Here is a 22,767-nt window from a genome sequence, read left to right on the forward strand (position 1 = left end):
ACTTTGGCAAAGTGGGGAAACAGTCTTTTCTTCTATCATATTTTACATCAATAGTAGAGGGCATTCTTTTTTAATATTTTATTTATTTATTTGACAGAGAGAGAGATATCACAAGTAGGCAGAAAGGCAGGCAGAGAGAGGGGGAAGCAGGCTCCCCACCGAGCAGAGAGCCCGATGTGGGGCTTGATCCCAGGACCCTGAGATCATGACCTAAGCTGAAGGCAGAGGCTTAACCCACTGAGCCACCCAGGTGCCCCAGTAGATGGCATTCTTATAATAAGATATTTTCACTTATACTGTAAGTGCAGATTTTATATAATCACATGGTTCCCTTATAATCTATGCCTATCTTCACTGGCTAGGAAATGGACCTAAGTTATCATTTATTTAAAGGGGTATGGCTTATCTTTAATTCAAACTTCCCAAAGTCCTTACTACAGATTAACTAACCCAGGTAACACTTAATCATAATTACAACTGGAAAATTAGAAATGAATAAATATAAATATTGAAGGAGGAAACAGAAAATCACTGCTAAAAAACAAAGAAAAATCTTTCTATATAAAAAAATAGTATACAAAATGCTTTAAACAACAATTTTAATAAACATATGAATTGATCTGGTCCAAATGCAATGATTGGGTATATTCCACAGAAAAGAAATAGCATACTCTGTATAGATCACCTCAGTATGTGGAAGTTTCACTTTGTGTAACCTGAAAATCAAGTATTACATTTCCCAGTGTTGTGTGACAGTAATATTCTTAAGTTTTTAAATCTTTAAGCAAACGGGAAACTGGCTCAAAAATTACATATGTACTACAAATGGGGAAATGATTCTGACCCAGAAGAAAATAACCACCATGAAAAGCAAATTACAGTTCAACTTGAAGCCGCATTCTTTGAAAGCACTCCTGGACAAAACTGTTCTGCTAGTTGGCTACCATATTCCTTAGTAAAGAATATTAATAAACACAGGATTTTGTCTCCAAACAAATTGTTAGTAACTTAGACGTGACAGGCAACACAGGGCCATATTGGGACAGACTCCATAATGAGACAGCTAGGTTACCTCAGGACCACACACACCATGGGCTTGAGGGCTCCACCCAAAATGAGGGCCTTTCAACCTTCCCTGAAATCTAAACATTTATCTTATCGGTTTTCTGCCTAATATCCCAGCGTCTTTTGCTTCCAAGTCTGTTAGTTTTCTAAAGCAATTCAATTCCCAAAAAACCTCGTATTTCATGTATTACAGCTTCATGAAATTAAACCCTTTCTTTTAGCCCTACATATGTCCACAGGGCCAACCAGTTTGTTCTAGTTCTTTGCTGAAATTCAACAAGTTAGAAAAAGGAACGAGTAAAACCAGAAAATTAAATCGGAAATTCAACCACTGTCATTCTAAAACAACCACAAGGCTTTGGCAATAGACAGAAATTAACCAAAAAGGTTCTCAAAGCCAGGGAAGCTAAGTACTGGCTAGAAAACTCTGACCTAAATTACATTTTATTTAAAGAGCTACTGCTGACCTTTAATTCCAACTTCTCAAAGTTCTTACTACAGATGTACTAACCCAGAGGACATACAATAACTTTTTATAATATAATAAAATGTTAAATAATGGTGTTCTTTCCAATGTCTGGTTTTATTTTTCATAGAAACCTTTTCCTGCATTTCTATAAACCATAAGAAAATTATGCTTGTAACATTTGTATAGTTTAAAATGCAAGCTTTAAAAGTCTCTTAAACATGTTAGCCATGAAAGTGTAAGTTTAATGCAAAAGTTAAGTAAAGAAACAGAAACAAAAAAGAAATTATTCCCAAAAGTCACATGCTTGCTTTCAGTGAAAAAATAAACCCTTTACAATGAGAGAGAAACCATATCATTCACTTTTAAGAAGTAAGAAAACTGTACAGAAAGGTTTAACAAACATAACTATAATTTCCTAAAGTATTAACAAACATGAAATTCATGGACTATCATAACAAGAAAACTTCCACGGTTCAGAAATACATACTTCAGAATTCCATTTGCTCCAGAATAAGCTTCTATTGCATTGATACTGGTGGGCAACATTGTAATAATTCTGTCAGCTTTTTCAGCTACATCTGCTGGGGAAGACACTACCTTTAAAAAAAAAAAAAATTACAAAGGCACATTACTTAAATTAAAATGGAAGCAGTTTATAGAGCACAAGCAGGATCCACTTTTTACGCATGCTGACAACAGTGACTGAATAAAACTTATTCTTGTTTCCAAATGAAAAACAAAAACATTTACTACCTAAAATAGAGAGTCCATTCCTTATACACATATAGATGCGGTTTCTATGGAATCGAATCTACTGTTTATTTTAAAAAGTGTGAAGTGAGTTGAGGGGGAAAGGGCAAAACCCAACAGTCCTGGGAACAGATGTACTTCTCATGGATTCCTCCAACTTGGGATTCTTAAACCGCATACTTTTTGGTATAAGCTTTGACTAAGAAAAACAATCTAGTGCAAAAGAGATGGAAGCTGAACTCCAGGATTCACCAATGATTCCATAGACAGCAAAATCCCCTAGTAAATTCTCAAGCCCCAATTACCACCATTCCCCAGTCTCCATTTTCAAGAGGAAAAAAGGCAAAAAATTAAGCCTCTAAGGAAAGGAAAAGGTCAAGGACAAGGATATGAGCACCTCCTGAATAAGCTGTAAGAACCACCATTAAAGGCTGAGCATGTGAGCTACCAGGACTCTTGTGGAAACTGGAGATACAAGAAAAACACACAAATAGGCATCAAGGTGTGCTCATTTCCACCCTCATTTCCACCTTATGATAACCACAAACACACTGACAAGGAAAGTTACTGTCCATCCTATGTATGTGTGCATGCATGCAGAAATGTACATGCCTTCACTGGCATTCCCCAAAACCCTGCTCTCTCTCACACATGCCCCTTGATATGCCTGGCCAGCATGTTGGCGACCAAAGAGGTCGGAAGAGGCTGGGAGCTCACTTCTTGATTCAAACGTGCCTTTAAAAAAGAGAACCCGGGGCGCCTGGGTGGCTCAGTGGGTTAAGCCGCTGCCTTCGGCTCAGGTCATGATCCCAGGGTCCTGGGATCGAGTCCTGCATCGGGCTCTCTGCTCAGCGGGGAGCCTGCTTCCCTCTCTCTGCCTGCCTCTCCATCTACTTGTGATTTCTCTCTGTCAAATAAATAAATAAATAAATAAGAGAACCCATCACCCCAACTGTCATGAAAGCTTTAACTCTCTTAAAAATTTTTTTTTTACTTTTTAACTTAAAAAATTTTTTTAATTTTTATTTTTTAATTTAATTTTTTAATTTTTTTAATTTTTTAATTTAAAAAAAAAGACAGAATGACTGTCAGGAGGATAACTGAAGATTTTGCTGTAGAATGATGTACACATGTATCAGAAATGGACATATTTTTTGCTAGGAAATGTGAACTACCATATAAGCAACCTAGAAATGGGAATGCCTCTGCTTCTTGTGTGGCAGAATGATACCTAACGTTTTCTTTTTGTCTTTGACGTACAGTTGATGAAAGTGGAAGAACGGAAAGGCAAACAGTGTGTAATCTAAGTATTATGAGCTAGAGGTAATCACAATTCAATTTTCCCTCAAAGACTATTAGCTTAGAAATCAAATTTGAGACAAACACAGTTTTAACATAAACTAATTTCATAAGTCATACTTTAACATGTCAGGCAATCAAGTATCCTAACACTTTGTATATTAACATTAAATGCTAACATAAAATATCTCAGACCCTAAAACAAAAAAAGGGATACCCTCTCTTTCAATGTTTCATTCTAAAGGCAATATGGCATTTTTAGAGGCTACACTGTAGCACATCAACAGTACATTTTGATACATCACTGAGATTTGCCCTAAAAATTCCGAAAAAAAGAAAAAAAAACAACCTTGTTTTTTCTGTAGAATTACAATGACATACTTCAGTTAAGTAAAAACCTTTCTGACACCCAAATAAATGCTGAGATTCAAAGAGGCAACTGTTTGCTGGCAAACACCTCAGGTTGACTCAAGAAAAACAGAGCTGAGTAAGATGAGTATAAGAATAGGAAAAGTTATAGGAGCAGTATTTCTCTATTCCAGGACTGTATCAAGAATATGGGTTACACAGAGCCTCATCTCTTTGTGCCCCCTTCAATGAAGTAAAACGATGGCATACCTATTTCAGTGGCCCTTCCTTCTATCCCAGCTCCATCTCTCTCTCGATCTTTCAGAGACTGTGGTAAGCCCTGAGGTCTAAGAGTCAATTTCAGACTTCCTCTTAGGAATTCAGTGAGTCTCTTCCATGGAAAGGAAATTCAATTCCACCTAAATAACTCCTTGAGAGGTGCCCTTAGGGGCACCAACAATTAGTTCACAGATCTAAGTATATATACTTCACACCTCCAAGCTTCTCATACCCATGAACTGGCAGTGCCAATTCATGTAACTGCCAAGTGCATGGGGTGCCCAATCAGCCCCCTGCATCCCTAGCATCTGCTTCTTGGGATGCCCGGATTGCCAGAGTACTGCTAATACCTCAATTATATATTATATAGTGCCAAAGCTCACAGGTCCGGAAAAAACACACAATGATCGTGATAGCTGGAATGTCACCACTATATTGGCCACAACTGCTCCATATCTAATGACTATATACATTTGGTACATTATAGTAAGTCTCTAAGTTGCACTACAGAAGGCAAGTTTATTAGACAGACACACAGACAGGCGTGTCCAGCTATTCAAATCATCTTGACTTCCGTGTGATGACTTCAAGACTCTGAAATAATTGACTGACAAAATTTGGCCATGACTCAAAAGCTGGGGGGAAAAAAACAAATCTTGTTGCCAGTCTGACACTAACCACAAAAGCCTTTAGGAGCCAAACTAATTAGAGTCTCTTCAATTACATTTACTAATTGAATGGATAAGCAAAGACAGCATGGATCAGTGAAAGGAACACTAATTTGGGAAGCCAAAGACCCAGGTTGAGTTGCAGCTCAGCCACCAAGCCCATGTGTGATTTTGTGAAAATCACTTAACCTCTCTGGCTTCAGTTCCTAAATCTATAAAGTAAGAATAGTGACTTGGGTTATCTTTAAGGGCTTCGATCTCCAAAGTAGAAAGGAAACTTGGGTAAAGAAATTTTCCACTTAAGTTCTAGGAAGGTAAAGCCTCTGTGAAAAAGAGCTCATGAGATATGATCAGTACAAAGGTAGAGTATTAGTAAGATTCTTCTGCACCTTCTGTCTGCAGACAGTCACTGACCTGGCTGACTTGGTCACTGCTCTGCTCTGTCATGACCATCCAGAAAGATCTCTCGCTAATTCCATCTGCTTCAAATCCTAAATTATTATGAATTAAGATGACTCTATTTTTCCATTATCTCAATTTTAACTATAGGAGATTGGTTCCTTTGTGTACCATGATCTCTTCAGTCTTTGAGAATTTTTGTAGCCAATTTCTCCGGATTTAGATTCATCTGTATGCTAGTACCCATCAATGGCAGGTATGCAATATAAGGAGTAGAAGACTGGACAAATTAAAGACAAAATCTGCTTTGCTGGATCAGGGGAAGGAGGGAGGCTTCGAGCATCAAGGCCCAGAGGAATCTGAGGGAACTGCACCTCCCTTTTACATATCCATCAGAAGACGACAACTGTTAACTAGTTGCTTTCCACAAAGAAAAATCTCATTGTCTCTTCCAAATAAAACAGTCACATAAATTAAGCTCAGCATTGCTTCCAAGTAAGCCAAGTGGGTAAGAGAAACTTGCTAAGAAATAAGATGAACATGACCTTGGTTAAACCTGCCATTCTGTGTTTTTTAATCTTTCCAAGTAGAAAAGCACACTGTTACTTCAAAATTACACTACAGTAGAAAAACTGACAAAAACAGTTTGTGCCTACATCTTAAAGCATTTGGTCAACAATGATGGAGCACACTTAGTAAGAGGCTTTTAAAGTCCTCGTTTAACAAGACCTGAGTGGATGCCAGCTTAGATCCCAAGACAATTACTTAACCAAACATGCTCAGCCTTACAACCCAGGAACAACAAGATAGCTTCCAAGTTTTCAAAGAGAAAACAAAAGAAAAGACAATCTAATTAAGCCTAGTTCAACCAGGAAACTCACACAGGAGTGGTGTAAAAGTCCCAAGACTGTGGCACAGATCAGCAGCATCTCCAAGGAAATTCCTAGACAATGAAAATGAAGCACAAGTCATATGCCCTTGACCTAACACTTAAAAAGAAACTGGTATCTTCTGTAAAATGAAAGTGGGATAGAAGGGACAGTGCAGAACGTATTCTTAAACAGGGATGCTCTCAAATCACTTTATCTCCTAGTATGGTTTTAATTTTTACCATCATTCTTTCATTTAAAAATATGTCTATCGGGCACCTAGATGGCTCAGTTGGTTAAGCATCTGTCTTCGGCTCAGTTCATGATCTCAGGGTGATGGGATCGTGTCCCACATCAGGTTCCCTGCTCAGTGAGGAGCCTACTGCTCCCTCTCCTCCCAGTTCCTATTTTCTCTTGCTATCTCTGCTCACTCTCTCAAATAAATAAATAAAATCTAAAAAAAATATATACGTCTCTAGTTCTCTTCCAAAGCACTCTGGACTCAGAGACTCAGCCAAGACTAGTATGTTTCTATGAGTGGTGTTGGGGAATGAAGATTTGGGAGAGAGATGGCAGAGATACAACCACCACCACCGTAACAACAGCAGTAGACTAGTAATAGCAGTAATAGCACTCTCTACATGCCAGGTTCTCCACGACTAAAAAGGTACTATTAAAATCACCATCTTATAAAATGAGGAAATTTAAGTAATAAGAGTTAAATAATTTGTCCAAAGTTATACAGCCAGCAAATGGTAGAACTGAGATTTAAGCCCAGGCAGTCTGGTTCCAGGGTTTTTTATACCACTGCATTCACAATTTATCAATTCATGATTTCTAATAAACAAAGCCTTGATAATTACCTTTGTAATGTAGGTTACATTCCTAGGAAAGATTATAAAAGTTGAAATGATGCATCTTTGTAGGTTAAACCTGAGTTTCCAACAGAAATAAGGATATAATAAAGGGACACTGAAAGAGGAATGCCCACATTTTTTGCGGAAAGGACCAAAATCATATTTAACCAAGTATAAATACCCTATCAAAATAGGTTAAGTTTTGGGGGGGGGGGGTTTGTTTGTTTGTTTTTTAAGTAGGCTCCATGCCCTCCATAGAGCCTAACACAGGGCTTGACCTCACAACCCTGAAATCAAGATCTGGGCTGAGATCAAGAGTTGGATGCTCAAACAACTGAAGCACCCAGGTACCCCAAATTCACACTATTTTTTAAAGTAAACTCTATACTCAACATGAGGCTTGAACTCACAACCCCATCAAGAATCACATGCTCTACTGACTGAGTCAGCCAGGCACCCCTAGAAGAGGTTAATATCTAAAGGCATAATAAATTGATTAAATACCACCAATCATGTCAAACATTTTTAACATGTCAAAGTTTTTATTTCTTTCATAACCCATGCAATATGTTCTACTACTAGACTGGGCTTAAAGAAAACCTCCAGGGTTGGAATATCTAAAGCATTTCTTCACCTGGAACTGCAGGGGGGTATCATGTAGCCTCTTGGAAGGAGGGAGGAGCCTTGGAGCAAAGCAGAGACAAGAGGCAGACAGAAAGGAACCTGATAACGTCTATGCCCAAAATTTGGCTGTGCCATAGGCCAGACCATTCCCCAACTCTTCAGTTAAACGGTTAAAAGAAACAAAAAATCCCCACTTTTTGCTTTACAAAAAAAAAAAAATGCACTTCTTCAAAGAAATGTCCAAAGCTCTTTAGAACCTATTTTGGTAACTTCTCTCCCTGCAAATTTCTCGCTGAAAGCACAGTCAGCATTAGAAATCAACTATCCAGTCTATGCAATCGTTGGCGGCAGGGGGACCTCATTTTCTCTGGCTGCCATTTTATCAGCTTCACCTCACATAGCAATGTTGGGAGAAGGCAGGGGCAGTTGCGGGGGGGACACTTGTTCTTAAAATGAAGTATCAACACAGACTCTTGAACTGCTGAAACCTTGAACGCTTCATTGCACTACTGTGCACAATGGCAATAAGTTTCGAGGTTTTCACCTACATTTTTCTATCCCATTCCATGTCTGGTCTTTGTCTTTTAGTAGAAGAACGAAACTCATTTGCTCTTTTATCCAAAAATTTTTTAAACTAAATATAGCTATGAAATAATAGTGCTGACATTTTAATATATCAGAACTTATTCATCCACATTATTACTTTTTGAAGTACTGATCTTAGGAAATCACACTTGTTCAAATGACATCACCACTATTCAAAAACGTTTTTTAGGCTGCCAGCATAAATTATTTAATAAATGTTTTCATTTTATTATGGCATGATACTCTCCCTCAGGCTCAAAGTTTTCTTATCCTTTATCCTTCTCCTTTCATTCGTCTAAGTTTCATATTCTCCTACCCTCCACTGCTGTCATAATCAATACTCAGAGGATCTCACAAAGTCAAGGTCATAGGGGAACCAGAGATGTGAGGAAGAGAAGATGTGGGAAAGGAGGATTCTCTCTTCCAGGCTGTTGCCTCAGAACTTTTCCCACCATGTATTGGGGGCAGGGATGGGAACTGTAGACAAGAAGCTAAAATAACTCTTTACTTTTCACTAATCTGAGAGGAGCAGCTACCCACAATCCATCTTCTTTCTTTCCTCATACCCACTTATATATCTCAAGGAAAAGGAATATCCAATAACTGAACCAGTGTCCTAGAATCTTCTCATTTTTATTTAGGAATCTGGGAGATCCTGTCTCTACCACATTCATTTCAAACTACATCATTTCTGTTTGGAGGTGAGCAAAGATTATACATATTTTTGTAGTTCCTCTGAGAAACGAAATGACTCTTAACAGTTATAGTTCCCTATCAGAAATGAAGTGATTCTTTTTTTTTTTTAAAGATTTTATTTATTTATTTGTCAGAGAGAGAGTGAGTGAGAGCGAGCACAGGTAGACAGAGTGGAAGGAAGAGTCAGAGGGAGAAGCAGGCTCCCTGTGGAGCAAGGAGCCCGATGTGGGACTCGATCCCAGGACGCTGGGATCATGACCTGAGCCGAAGGCAGCTGCTTAACCAACTGAGCCACCCAGGCGTCCCAGAAATGAAGTGATTCTTAACAATAATTTTTTTTTATCCTCATAAAATGCTTCAATTCTTCATTGTCATCAAAACGCAGTTTTAATAGAAACTTCCTTGTACTAGTATTGAGTCTTGCCACCCAAGACACACCTAACACGCTGCCAGATCCAACTCAACCTGTTTTGTTCTCCGCAGCACTAGGTAGACTGTTAGACATACAGCAAGTATTCAAAAATTCTACCCTAGAGTAGAATTCTACCCTAAGGCAGAAATTTCTAGAAATCTAATCTGCTCTTACACAGGCATTACGTTTCTTAGTATTTGCTTTAAGTCTATCATCCAGAAGTGGGCTGTTTAATTTTATTTTTTGTCTCATTTTTTTTCTATATTTCTCAGAAAATTTTTAGTACTCCCCCAATTCTGGGATTACATTCAGCCTTACCACTCCACAACTTGCACAGAACTTCCTTCGTATCTCAAAAAAAACAAAACTCTAAATTCAGTTACTAATATATGATCTCCTGTTATATGAGTTATTGGTAAAGGTTAACAAATTCAAACAGGAACTGAGCAGTAGATGCTATCATCTTTCCTATATAGCTATTTGAATTTTACATTTGAAGAAATTAAGGTACTATAAAAAATACTATATCTGAATCATAAAATTTTTACATGACAAGGTCTTGAAACAAAGCATTCTGAGTTTCTGAAACAAGTGCTACATCTGTAATTAAAAATGAGTAGGATATACTCTAGTCCAGAAATTCTTCAAACAAGCATGACAGCCTAAAAACAGAACACTTGAGATCCTTCATCCACTCAGCTCTGTACTTCATATGGCACACAGTGTTGCTAGGTTGTCTCCTGGTTTAATGGCCAATAACATATATTCACAAAGTGTTGCCACACAATATTTATGAAATACATTTACATATATTCTCATTTAAGCCTCATAATCTAATGACACAGGTTGTCATGATTCCCATATTATAGATGAGGAAGACAGCTGAAATAACTTGCCCCCAGTAAGAAAGCAGGTAAGTATCTAAGCTGGGATTCAAACTGAGTTTCCTATCCCTAAACCTATTCTTGTCCTAAGACAAATTATGCCTCTCAATACCATGGGAAGCTATTTCTACCAAACTACCTGCTTTCATAGCACAATCAGTAAAGTTACAATCTCAGAAAACTAATATAGAGCCAAAACAAGCCCTTTGACCCAACCTGAGAAATGCTCGCAGTCACCTGCCAAAGAACAGACCACCTCAATCTTTGTTGCACAGACGGATGCTGGATGAAAGTTAACAATAACAACAATACAAAAATAAATATATAACATGTATATAATTAACAATGAAGTAGGTTTATAATTCCATTGTGTACACTCATTTGTCATATTTATTTTTAAACATCAAAATCTAGAAAAAATCTAAAGAAAAGGCCTTACCTGTTCACCTGCATCTTGAAACTCCTTGCATGCATCAGGGAACACATCATAAATAATGAGTGGATAGCCATGTTTCATGAGGTTTTTTGCCATTGGATTCCCCATGTTGCCCAGTCCAATGAATCCAACTGGAGTCTTAGAAGCCATTGACCTAGAACATACTGATTTCAATAAATTACTTTCAGTAAGGCAGTGACATTTCTTATTGTAAACAGTCAGTATTAGTTAAGTCAATTGTTACTGAGATAAAAAATAAAATAAAATAAAAAATAAAATAAAATAAAGGTTTTCTACTTTAATTATTTTTTTAGATTTTATTTATTTGATAAAGAGAGACAAATCGTGACAGAGATATCAAGAGAGAGCACAAGCAGGGAGAGCAGCAGGCCGAGGGAGAGGCTGAGCTTGGAGCTAGAAGCAGGACTCCACACCCTGGGATCATGACCTGACCTGAAAGCAGGTGCTTAACAAACTGAACTACCCAGGAGCCCTGAAATGTTTTCTGTTTTAAAAAAAAAAAAAACCTTTAAAAAGCTTTACTTTTCCTTTGTCTTTCAAGGACTCTAGTTATACAACTGTGTAGTACACCAACTAATTACAGTCAGTCACCCCTTTGAGTTTCAGATCCTCTCAACTGATGGATCCCTGCTCATCCCTGAATTTAATTTAAATGCAATCAGATTTCCTAAAACCAAATTATTTGAAGCTCTAAAGCTTAAGAAATAGAGGCCTTGAGGGGCGCCTGGATGGCTCAGTGGGTTAAGCCGCTGCCTTCGGCTCAGGTCATGATCTCAGGGTCCTGGGATCGAGTCCCGCATCGGGCTCTCTGCTTAGCAGGGAGCCTGCTTCCCTCTCTCTCTCCACCTGCCTCTCCATCCACTTGTGATTTCTCTCTGTCAAATAAATACATAAAATCTTTAAAAAAAAAAAAAAAGAAAGAAATAGAGGCCTTGAGAGAGACAAACCCTAAGAGACTCTTAATCAAACAAAACAAACTGAGGGTTGCTGGAGGGGAGAGGAATGGGTGATGGACATTGGGAGGGTCTGTGTTGTAATCAGCTCTGGGTATTATATAACACTGATGAATCACAGATCTGTACCTCTGAAACAAATACTACATTATATGTTAATTAACTGAACTTAAATTTTAAAAAAGAAAGAAAAGAAAAGAAATAGAGGACTTCTGGGTGCCTGGCTGGCTCAGTCGGGGAAGCATGCAACTCTTGATCTCAGGGTTGTGAGTTCGAGCCCCATAGTGGTGTAGAGATTATGTAAAGTAAAATCTTAAAAAATGAAATAGAGGTCTTCTTGGGTTAGAAACATATTTAATTCCTTTTAACTTGACGCTTGACTCTAACATTTCCATTAAACATGGGTGTCATTCTTGTGCAACATCACCCTACCAGTGCTAAGTTTAACACCATGGGTATAATAGGAGTCCTGTGGCTGACTTTCTGGCCCACAAGGGGTTCAATGACAGAGAAATGACACCTAATTTAAATGCTACAATATTAAACAGAAAGAGAAGCATACTTTGTAAGAGAACTCTAACACTAATAACTAACTCCAGTGCCTGAGGAGACAGTTCTAGAAAAATGTTGCTAAGGATGATGATACAAAGATCAAATGTACAACATTTTTCTAGAACTGTCTCCTCAGGCAAGACTAATAATAAAAATAAACCACTGAAACTATATAAAGACTAATATAAAAGTAACAGTATTATTAGTGCAGGTCTCTCTTTGTTCATTTGAGCTGCTTCAACAAATATGCCACAGTCTGAGTGGCTTAAACAACAAACATTTATATCTCACACTTCTCCCATCCAAGTACTAACCAGGCCTGACCCTGCTTAGCTTCCAAGATTAGACGAGATCGGGTATCTCACACTTCTGGAAGCTGGGAAATCCATGATCAAGGTGGCAACAGATCCAGTGTCTGGTGAGAACCCACTTCTGGGCTTGTATATGGCCATCTCCTTATATCTTAACGAGGCCAAGAGCAGCGATCCAGAGGACAAGCTCTCCTGTCTCTTTTTATAAGGATACTAATCCCACTCATGAGGGCTCCACCCTCATAACCTAAATTACTTCCCTAAGGCCTCACCTCCTAATACCACCACAGTGGGGGTTAGGATTTTAACATATTGGGGGGGGGAGCAAACATTCAGTTCATAACATTTTAAAGCCATAGACTGGATAGCAATAGCATAGAAATAGATTGGATTATGGGTTAAAATAAAGGAAAGACCAAAGATGACAGCAAGAAAACAGGACTAGTAATAACCTAAGTGGAGAAATCAAGAAAGAAAGCTATCACCATCTTAAATAAAGTAACTGAATTATCAAAGAGCTGGAAGACATCCCACAAACTTAGAAATATAACCAATTAAGATCATCTCAGAGATAGGATGAGAAAAAAACACACATATTTGGTAACAATCTGCTTTAAGGTGAGAACTGAAAACGTGGTAAAATGAGAGTAAAAGACACTGAAGAGCAAAGCCCAAGGGAATATCAACATTTAGAAGTCAAAAAGAAGAAACCAACTCTAAACCAACACAGATGTTAAAATTAGGGGACAAGGATATTAAAAGTGATAATAACTGTAGTCTGAATTGTTCCAAAGATAGAGATATGAAAGATACAAAAAAAAAAAAAAAAAAAAAGACCCAAAATTGGGGGTGCCTGGGTGGCTCAGTCAGTTAAGTGACTGGCTTCAGCTCAGGTCATGATCCCAGCATCCTGGAATCAAGCCCCAGCTCGGGCTCCCTGCTCAGCAGAGAGCCAGATTCTCCTCCCTCTGCCTGCCACTCTGCCTACTTGTACTCTCTCTATCTGTCTATCAAATTAATTAATTAACTAATTAATTTTTTAAAAAGACCCAAAACTGAATTTCGTAATACAAAAACGGCCATGAGTAAAATGAAAATCACACTGGGTTAAAAGCAGAACAGATACTGCAGAAGAAAAGATTAGTGCTCTTAAAGACATAACAATATAAACTATCCAAAACAACATGCAGAGAGAGAATTTAATAAATAAAAAGAAAAGCAGTGAGCTGTGGGACAGCTTCAACTAGCCAAATACACACGTAACTGGAGTCATCAAATGAGATAAAAGTAGAGATGGAAAAAAGATATGAAGAAATAACCGCCAAAAATGTCCAAATTTGACAAAAACTATAAACCCTCCACCATACACATCTGAGAAGCCCGAGGAACCCCAACATGGGAAACAAACACAACTATACCAAGACACATCATAATCAAAATGCTCAAAAGCAGCCAGAGAAAAAGACTTTATACACAGATGAGCAAAGATAAGGCAGATTTCTTGTCAGAAACAAGGCAAGAGAGAACACAGTAGAGCATCATCTTTAAAGTACTGAAACAACAACTATCAAGGAAGGAATCTATATCCAGTGTAAAAATACATAATTACAAATGTTTGTGTATGTGAAGGGAGAGGAGGAAATTTGGAGGCATGTCGGATATGTTCACAATCTTGATTTTGGTGATGGTTTCACAGGTACATACATGTGTCAAAACTCATTAAATTGTATGCTCTACTTAAAAAAAAAAAAAAAGATTTATTTATTTGAGAAAAAGAGAGAGTGCAGGAACGGAGGAAAGGGGCAGAGGGAGAGGGAGAAGCAGATTCCCTGTTGAGCAGGGAGCCCCACGTGGGGCTCAATCCCAGGACCCTGCGATCACGACCTGAGCCAAAGGCAGATGTTTAACCAAATGAGCCACTAGGGCACCCCAAACTGTATGCTTTATATATGCACACTTTAGGGGTGCCTGGGTGGCTCAGTTGGTTAAGCATCTGCCTTCTGCTCAGGTAATGATCTCAGGGTCCTGGGATCAATCCCTGGAGCAGGCTCCCTGCTCATCAGGGAGTTTGCTGCTCCCTCCCCCTCTCTCCCTCTGCTGCTCCCCCTGCTTGTGCTTTCTCTCTCAAATAAATAAATATGTGCAGTTTATTGTAAGTCAACTATATTACAATAAATCTGTCTTTAAAAAGTCAACATGTTGGGGTACCCGGGTGGCTCGTCAGTTAGGCATCTGCCTTCAACTCGGGTTGTAGTCCTGGGGCCTTGGATCAGGTCCCACATGGGGCTCCCTGCTCAGTGGGGAGACTGCTTCTCCCTTAGCCCCTCTACCCCACCCCCCAATTGTGTGCTCTCTCTTTCAAATGAATAAATAAAAATCTTAAAAAAAAAAAAAGTCAACATGTTTATAGAACAAACAAGAGGGGCCCTGGGTGGCAGTCAGTTAAGCTTCTGCCTTTGGCTCAGGTCGGGATCTGAGCCTACTTTTCCCTCTGCCTCTCCCCTCCACCCTCGCTTGTGTTCTCTTTCTCTCTCTCTCTCTCACTCGCTCACTCTCTCTCAAATAAATAAGATTTTTAAGAAGAAAAAAAGAACAAGAGAAGACAGCTCTCAAATAAGATATTAAAGTGATGTATCAATCAAATGCAATGCATAAAGTTTGGAGGGATCCTGATTTGGAAAAAAGAAAGAAAAAAAGAACAAACTATATATTTTTTTTCAAGATTTTATCTATCTCTTTGACAGAAAGAGATCACAAGTAGTCGGAGAGGCAGGCTGAGACAGAGAAGGGAAACAGGCTCCCTGCCAAGCAGCGAGCCTGATGCAGGACTCAATCCCAGGACCCCGGGATCATGACCTGAACGGAAGGCAGAGGCTTTAACCCACTGAGCCACCCAGGTGCCCCTATAAAAGATTTTTTTTTTTTAAGATTTTATTTATTTGACAGAGAGAGAGAAATCACAAGTAGGCAGAGAGGCAGGCAGAGAGAGAAAGTGGAGGAAGCAAGCTCCCTGCGGAGCAGAGAGCCCGACATGGGGCTCGATCCCAGGATCCTGGGATCATGACCTGAGCTGAAGGCAGAGGCTTTAACCCACTGAGCCACCCAGGCGCCCATATAAAAGATATTCTTAAGAAAATTATGGAACTTTAAGCATGAACTAGATATTAAATGATGTTATGGAATTGCTAATTGTCTTAGGTAATGATAATTTGGTTATTTTAGCGACCATCCTTATTCTTGGGAGATTCACTCTGCATTATTTAGGGCTGAAGTGTTACGATGTCTGCGTTGTACTTTCAAATGATACAAGTGGGATACGAATATATAGATATGGGATATGAATATATTGGAAAGAAATAAAGCAAATAGGTCAAAATGTTAACAACTGTTAACACTAAGCAAAGATTACACAAATATCATTGTATTATTCTTTCAATAATTTTGCTTGAAATTTTTCATAATAAAGGAGAAAAAAACTCAACATATCTATATGGAAAAAATACCACAAACATGACAAAATACAAATAACCAGGAAAAACACCTGCAACACACAAGAGAAACAGCACTTTTTCGGTTTACATGCAAATAGCTCTTTAAAATCTAGAAGAAAAATACGAATAACTCATTTTTTAATTAGACAAAAATCACAAAATAGTGTACAGAAAATATTTAAATGACAAAAAAAACTTTAAAATTATATTCAATTCTGTCATAATTGGAGTAATATAAAACAAAGCAATGTAATATCATTTTTCAGTTATCAGATGAAGAAATTTGTCTCTTTGATAAAACTACAGGCAAGGAAGGACTGATGAAAATATGTACTCCTGCACACTGCAGAATTACATATTAGGTCAGCCTTTTGGATAGCAATTTGAAAAAAATTTATCTACATTTGAATTTTATTATGAAAATTAAAATTAAAATGTACCTACTCTTTGACCCAGTAATTCCATGTCTAGGAATTTATGATACAGGGAGGTCTCACACTTTTTTTAAGGGGTCAGGTAGAAAACATTTTCAGCTTTTTGGGCCATGAGGCCCTGTCACAGCTATTCACCTCATCCACTCTAGTTTTAAAGCAACCACAGACAAGCTATAAACAAATGACCAAGCTTGCAGTCTAATACTATTTTATTTACAAAAACAGGGGACCAGCTATAGGCCATAGTTTTCTGACTCCTAGTACACATAAACTCTAAACACAAAAATATATTTTATTATAGTACTGTTTGTAACAACAGAAAAATTGTAAACTAAATACACATTAACAGGGCACTTGATAATCCACAGGAAAGCAATACAATGAAATATTATGCAAATGTTCAAAAGAATGTGTTATCTAGAAGTATAGTGAAAAAAATCTCCAGGATAGGTTATTAAGTGAAAAAAAGCAAGCTGAAGAGCATTAGATATAATTACATATAATATATAAGGAGAAAAGAATATATATGCATTAACTTTTATTGAATTTCTGTAAGAATACATAAGAAATAGTTGTTACATCTAGAGAGGCCAGAGATAGAGAAAAGACTATTTTTTGTAACCTTTTGGGTTTTTACTCTATGCATCCAATTTTTGTTAACTACTTTTATAATAAGATAAAATACAAGCACTGGTACACAGTGTTTACTAATGTTACATGACTTTCTAGAGAGAACTTTCATCAAGTGGACATATGGGGATAAAGTCAGTTCTGAAGCAATCAGAGTAAAGACAGTGATAAAACAGATCCAGCAAAGTGGATTCACGGCCATTAAACGTTGCAGGTTGACTTTCCAACATCTCTTCTCAGAGCCAGAGGCAAGCTCCAAATAACCTAACCCAATAATGGTAATTCTGGCTCTCTACAACTGACAGCTTCCACACACTGGCAGCCCAAAATCAATGATTTGGCAATGCTGTGGGTAATCTGAATATGTAACAAGAAATGTTACAGAGATTAACAAAAGGATTATATCTAATCAGCAAGTTTCCTTGACTATCAGTGGTAACACTACTTAAATGAACAGCCAGGAGGAACACAGACCACAGGCAATACAAGTCATCCAGAAAAAGAGCAGGAGTTGGAAAAAAGATAATACTAGAAAGCTATCAAAGGCATCACTGAAATTTCTGATTATAATTAAGTCTGAGGTCTGAGATGGTTACAGATAAACCTAGAGAGGGACTAGATGCAATGAGGGTGCAGAAAAGTATGTCTATGTATTTGGAGGGGGAAAGGAGGGAGGGGTCAAAGGACCAAGTGAGATGACAATGATATACAGCACACTGGTTAACAACAAGGGGGCAGGAGGTGGTGTAATATTAACCAGAAGGCTAGTTCACCTTTTGAAATATGGGTAGTATAGCAATTCCTAGCAGTGAGATCTTGGAAGAGGTGTAGGAGAGCACTGATGTTAGTTGTTATAGTTGAGGCTCAGCTTTGGATAAGCCAATATGAAAATCAGTGAAGATAAAGTTTTTTAATGATGGGCTCAGTTGTTCTCTTCATTTCATTCTTGCTTGTGGCAAAGATAGAGAAAGGGTAGTATAATTAGATGATTTAATGTCAAAAGAGAGGAGCTTTTACTGATGGTGATAATATTTAAGAACAACTCTGAAGGACAGCCATATACAAGACCTAGGTTCCAACCCAGGCAAGGTCACTTCTTAGACATATGCCCCTGAACTAAGAAGTTACCTAACTTCCCGAGACATTAAGTTTTATCAACAAGAGTCACTACTTCAGGTTATTAAAAGACATTTAAGGACTCCTTGAAATAATACACGTAAAGTGCTGAGCAGTGCCTGGCACATGATAGGTCATTAAGTATTTGCTACTTTTACTATCAGTAGTCAAGAAGCAGTATGGGGGTACAAGTCCTATGCCAAATGGCCATTTTGTCCAGCAGGTAAGAAGAGCCAGAGTGTTAGAAAAGGGACACAGCGTATTTTAGAGGATGCTCTCTAGGAAATAGAGCTCTTACTTAAGGTGAAGCATCAGGAGTGCTTGGACAATGAAGAATATGCTCCTAAAGAGGCAGAAATTCAAATAAGCATTAAAGAATTCTTACCCTAAATTCTTATACTTTCAGACTTAACACATTTTCCTTTAAGTACATCACTCACATTAATGTGTAGAAATAGAATCAGATGATAGCTAAAATCAAGCTGGCAAGAAATCAGTCAACACAATACAAAAATGACCCTGGTTGACTGGTAAACAAACTAGCTAGAAAATTTGGCAAAATTAGGCTCTAAATCTATAGATGTAAAATTTATCGGTTATGTCCTTTTTCTCTAATACAGGGGCAAAGTTATCTACAGCTTCGTAACATGCAATGCTACCAAAAACCAGCCTACTCTAAATATCAAAATACAAAAAAACTGTAGAAAACTGGAAAATATGAAAAAGTATCATCATGGGGGAAAAGTTAATCTCCCTACACAAAAATAATCACTATTAGCATTTTGCATAGCCCTGCCAGTCTTTTAAGTGCATTTTCTCATTATATTGAGATTATATTGTATACACAACTTTTATCCTATTTTATTACATAATATTATGTCGTAAGTATTCTATTTGCTTTAATACTAAGCGTTAACCAAACTAAGGGTGGTGACTTACTCTACAAAGGCCTTTACTGTTTGAGTTATTTTAGAAATAATGTAACAAGTATGTAATCTCACAAGTCTAAGGTCAACTTTTGGTCCAAGGACCATATGCAGCTTTTCAGAGCTTTATGTGCAACCCTAGAGGCTAATGTTAAGGAATAAACTTCTGTGTATCTTATTTATACTATGCATTGCTTTGAAAGTAGATTTCATATACACAAAAAGGTCCATAACAACAACAAAAAAAAGTTATTCCCACTTCTGTATATGATTCCGGTTAATTCTCCCATTCCACTTTTGGTCGGGGGTCATTTTAAGACCGTGATACAAATTATTTTTCCATGTACATGTTGATGAGTCACAATGAATACAAAGGGCCTATAATTATAGATTTTTTTCTGTCAGTTTAAAGAAGTCTAAACTACAACTAATTACCTTTTAAGATAAAATACAAAACTTTTAAATAAATGGTGATGAAATAGTAATATATGTAGAGTTTAATATTTCTTTTATTTTTCCTTTTTGATGTTTTTAATATTTTAAAATTAAAGTATGCTATTAACTAGCAACCTTTAGTTCTCTTTTTTTTAGTAAGCAAATTGCATGGATCTTTGTAATAGTATCATCCATATGATATAAACACACTAAACATACAATAGAGACAAATCTCCCACAGAATTCAGAACACTTCATAACATTACTATTTGAACGTGTTTCTTTCTGTCCCTAGACTCTAGATTTCTGCGTAAATTTATTTATTTTTTAAGACTCCAATGTCAAAAAAAGGTAACACAAAAGTAAATTTAGTGGGGTGCCTGGGTGGCTCAGTTAAGCATCTGCCTTAGGCTCAGGTCATGAGAGCCCCATGTAGGGCTCCCTGCTCTGCAGGAAACCTGCTTCTCCCATCCCCACTCCCCCTGCTTGTGTTCCCGCTCTCACTATGTCTCTCTCTCTCTCTCTCTCTCTCTCTGTCAAATAAATAAATAAATAAAATCTTTGGGGGAAAAAAAAGTAAATTTAGTGAACTAAAATTCACAGAAACGTTTAAACAATTCCAAGTAAAAACAATTGTTGAAATGTTTGTAAGCAATCGTCACAAAATGAAATATTTAAAATTCATCATAAGTCTACCTCCATACATCTTTGGGTCAAAAGGTCAAAGAACCCAAAGAACAAGATTATACGCCAAAGTAGTCTAACCAGCACTATGGTAGTAGGCTCTCCCAGTTGAGAGGCAACTATGACAGTTTGGGGCCTCAGGCTCTTCCAGCATGAATTCAAAAAACTTTCATATCTCTACTGGGTACATCCAAGGTTCATTAAAATATCATTAGAACACCTTATAAAACCACTAAGTAGTACATATATCTTCCCTGGCTAATCAACACTGAAACAATAGCTCATTCATGTGAAAACTGGAGTTACATTTAGTACTGGAAAAGTGACTAACAGATTTAAGTATCTCCAAAGTGGGAGGCATTTTTTTGTAGCTCAATACATACATGTAGCTCAAATACTGGTTACACTCAAGTTTAGCAGATTCTGTGAGTTTGTTATCTTCTTACTGTGATTGTGTAGCAGCTGTTCTCTTGCATCACATAGAGCCTAAGCCAGACAGGAAATTCACAGTTCTGCTTAGGTATTACTGAGCCTGAGAAGGGAAGCTATCAAGCATTAAATTCCCAGCCTGGTATTTTTCTACGTGATCAGACAAATATTAGTACCAAGGCTTTTTAAAAAATCCTGAGTATGAAACTGCTCAATAGTGCATTGTTACACTCTCAAACTTTTACAAAAAGACAATGGCAATGTCTCCATAAATCAACCAATTTTTTTCAATTAAAGAGGAATGCTGGTGTAGTAGAAGCTGCAGGAATGAGAAAAAAAATCAAGAACTACTTTCTGGATCCTGATGGGATACCTTAATTCATTCATCCAAGGGGCCTCAGGTTCTCCATTGGGAAAACGACAAAGATTAGATCTCTGTGCATCTAAGAAAGTGCCTCTTCCTAAGTCGATGGTTGGCTTCCATAAGTTATAATGGTGTGCGGGGAGAAACAGAGTATGTGCAGGCCACAATTTTAAGGACGCCGAAAGTGTCTTGGTTAATAATCTGACAGAAGTGCCAATTTCAGGTAGCACAGTTACCAAAAAAGCAGGGCAGAGGAGGCAACTCGTGCTAGTCAAGGGGGTGACTTAAAACTTTGCTGGAATGACTTGTCACCTGGTTTGTATAGACGACCACTTGCGTGTAAGACCATCCTACGCGATTAAGGTGGTTAAACAAAAATCAAACCCCACTGCCCGACGGCACGCCCACCAGGGTGCATCGCTGGGGGCGTTGAGTCACAGGGATGGGGCCAGGTCCACCCTGAGGTTGGGCCCTCCAACTGTCTTCGCAGCCTTTACTCCAAAGAAACACGCCCCAGAGCCAAACATTCCTCCCTTAACCCAAGCTCTTCCCACCCCTTCCTAAGTCCCCAAAAAGGCGCTGAAAGCCATTCATCTGGATCCCGGGGGTGTGGAGAGGGATTACTGGGGGGTGAGGGGGAAGACTAGCAGTGCGAGAGGTGACCGCAGAAAAGGCCAGGCCTTGGGACCAGCCAAAACTGGGGGTTTTCAGCCCCGACCCAACCGCAGCGCCTCCCGTGAAAACACCTCTTCGGCCGTCAGGGCGCGAGAAGCGGGTAGCCGGAGGAGGGACGGGGGGAGAAGGCGCGAGGTCCTTACCCGCTGCAAGGCTGTACGCTGCCGGGCGCTGCCGGCGGCTCCAATACCGGAGGCCGGAGACGGCTCCGCGGAGCCGTAAGGAGGCTGCCATGCTGCCCCCGCCCCGCCTCCCCGCGGTGACCTCCGCGGCTCCCGGCTCACCCACTGACTGCAAGTGTGCGCCGCGGAGCGGGCGGGACCCACCACGGCGTGGGGCCGCACGCGCACGCGCTCTGCAGCTCGGGGCGGGCGCCCACCGACGGGGGGAGGAGCGCGACGCGAAGAGGCGCGGCCGGGCGAGACAGGGGTCGTCAGTCCGCTTACGGATAGGGAACCAGACCAATCAGGATTCTCAGGTCTCCGCACTTCGCTAACCAATAGGAAGCCTTTAGGAACCCCACCCACATCAAGCGCCCTGGCCCCGCCCCCAAACTCCTCCCTCGTCTAGCGACTGCAGGCGGGAGTCTCCTTGTTTATCAAAACGCAGCGGGTGTGCGGGAGGCGGTGGCTGCCACTCACTGTTGGCACCAACGAGCGCCTGACCCTCCGGAACCGCCCCCTAGGAGGGTGTAACTGCTCGTGCTGCCTCCGTGCAGACAAGAATAAAACTGATTCGTCGCAGCTGCTGTAATTTTTATGCAAAAGCAGAAATTCCTAGGCTAAGTATAGGGACCCATTTTTAAGTTCAATAATACGCGGATCTCCTAATGTTAGTTAGTACTTGTATTTTTAGTGTCTGTTCATTGAAAAACAACAGAAATCTACCACTAATGTGATAACTTTGATACGCATTTCACTTTAACACAACAATTCTACATAAATTTGAGAAACAGTAGGAAAACAAGTTGGTAACATTATTCTATTTGATGGGTAGAATTTCTAGGAACTCTATTCCCATATATATTTCTTTAATGTTTTGAAAATTCTGCATTTTGTAAGCAAAAACTAAGGAGAAATGAAAATACCAAAAAAATAGCCTATATG

The 22,767-nt window shown here is 38.8% G+C and overlaps 1 protein-coding gene across 1 annotated transcript in view; it reads right to left on the minus strand.

Moving 5' to 3' along the window:
* HIBADH (3-hydroxyisobutyrate dehydrogenase) overlaps positions 1-22,025 on the minus strand; it is a 106,276-nt gene extending 84,251 nt beyond the window's left edge. Inside the window, exons 1-3 of the mRNA XM_004762551.3 lie at positions 21,805-22,025; positions 10,644-10,804; positions 2,022-2,131 (exon numbers count right to left, since the gene is read on the minus strand). Of these exons, the coding sequence (XP_004762608.1) occupies positions 2,022-2,131; positions 10,644-10,804; positions 21,805-21,895 (362 nt within the window). The 5' untranslated portion in view covers positions 21,896-22,025. The remainder of the gene's footprint in view (positions 1-2,021; positions 2,132-10,643; positions 10,805-21,804) is intronic.
* Between the last annotated feature and the right edge of the window lie 742 nt (positions 22,026-22,767).

This window comes from Mustela putorius, unplaced genomic scaffold, assembly GCF_011764305.1.
Source record: "Mustela putorius furo isolate JIRA1106 unplaced genomic scaffold, ASM1176430v1.1 tig00003845_pilon_pilon_pilon, whole genome shotgun sequence".
Lineage (NCBI taxonomy): Eukaryota > Metazoa > Chordata > Mammalia > Carnivora > Mustelidae > Mustela > Mustela putorius.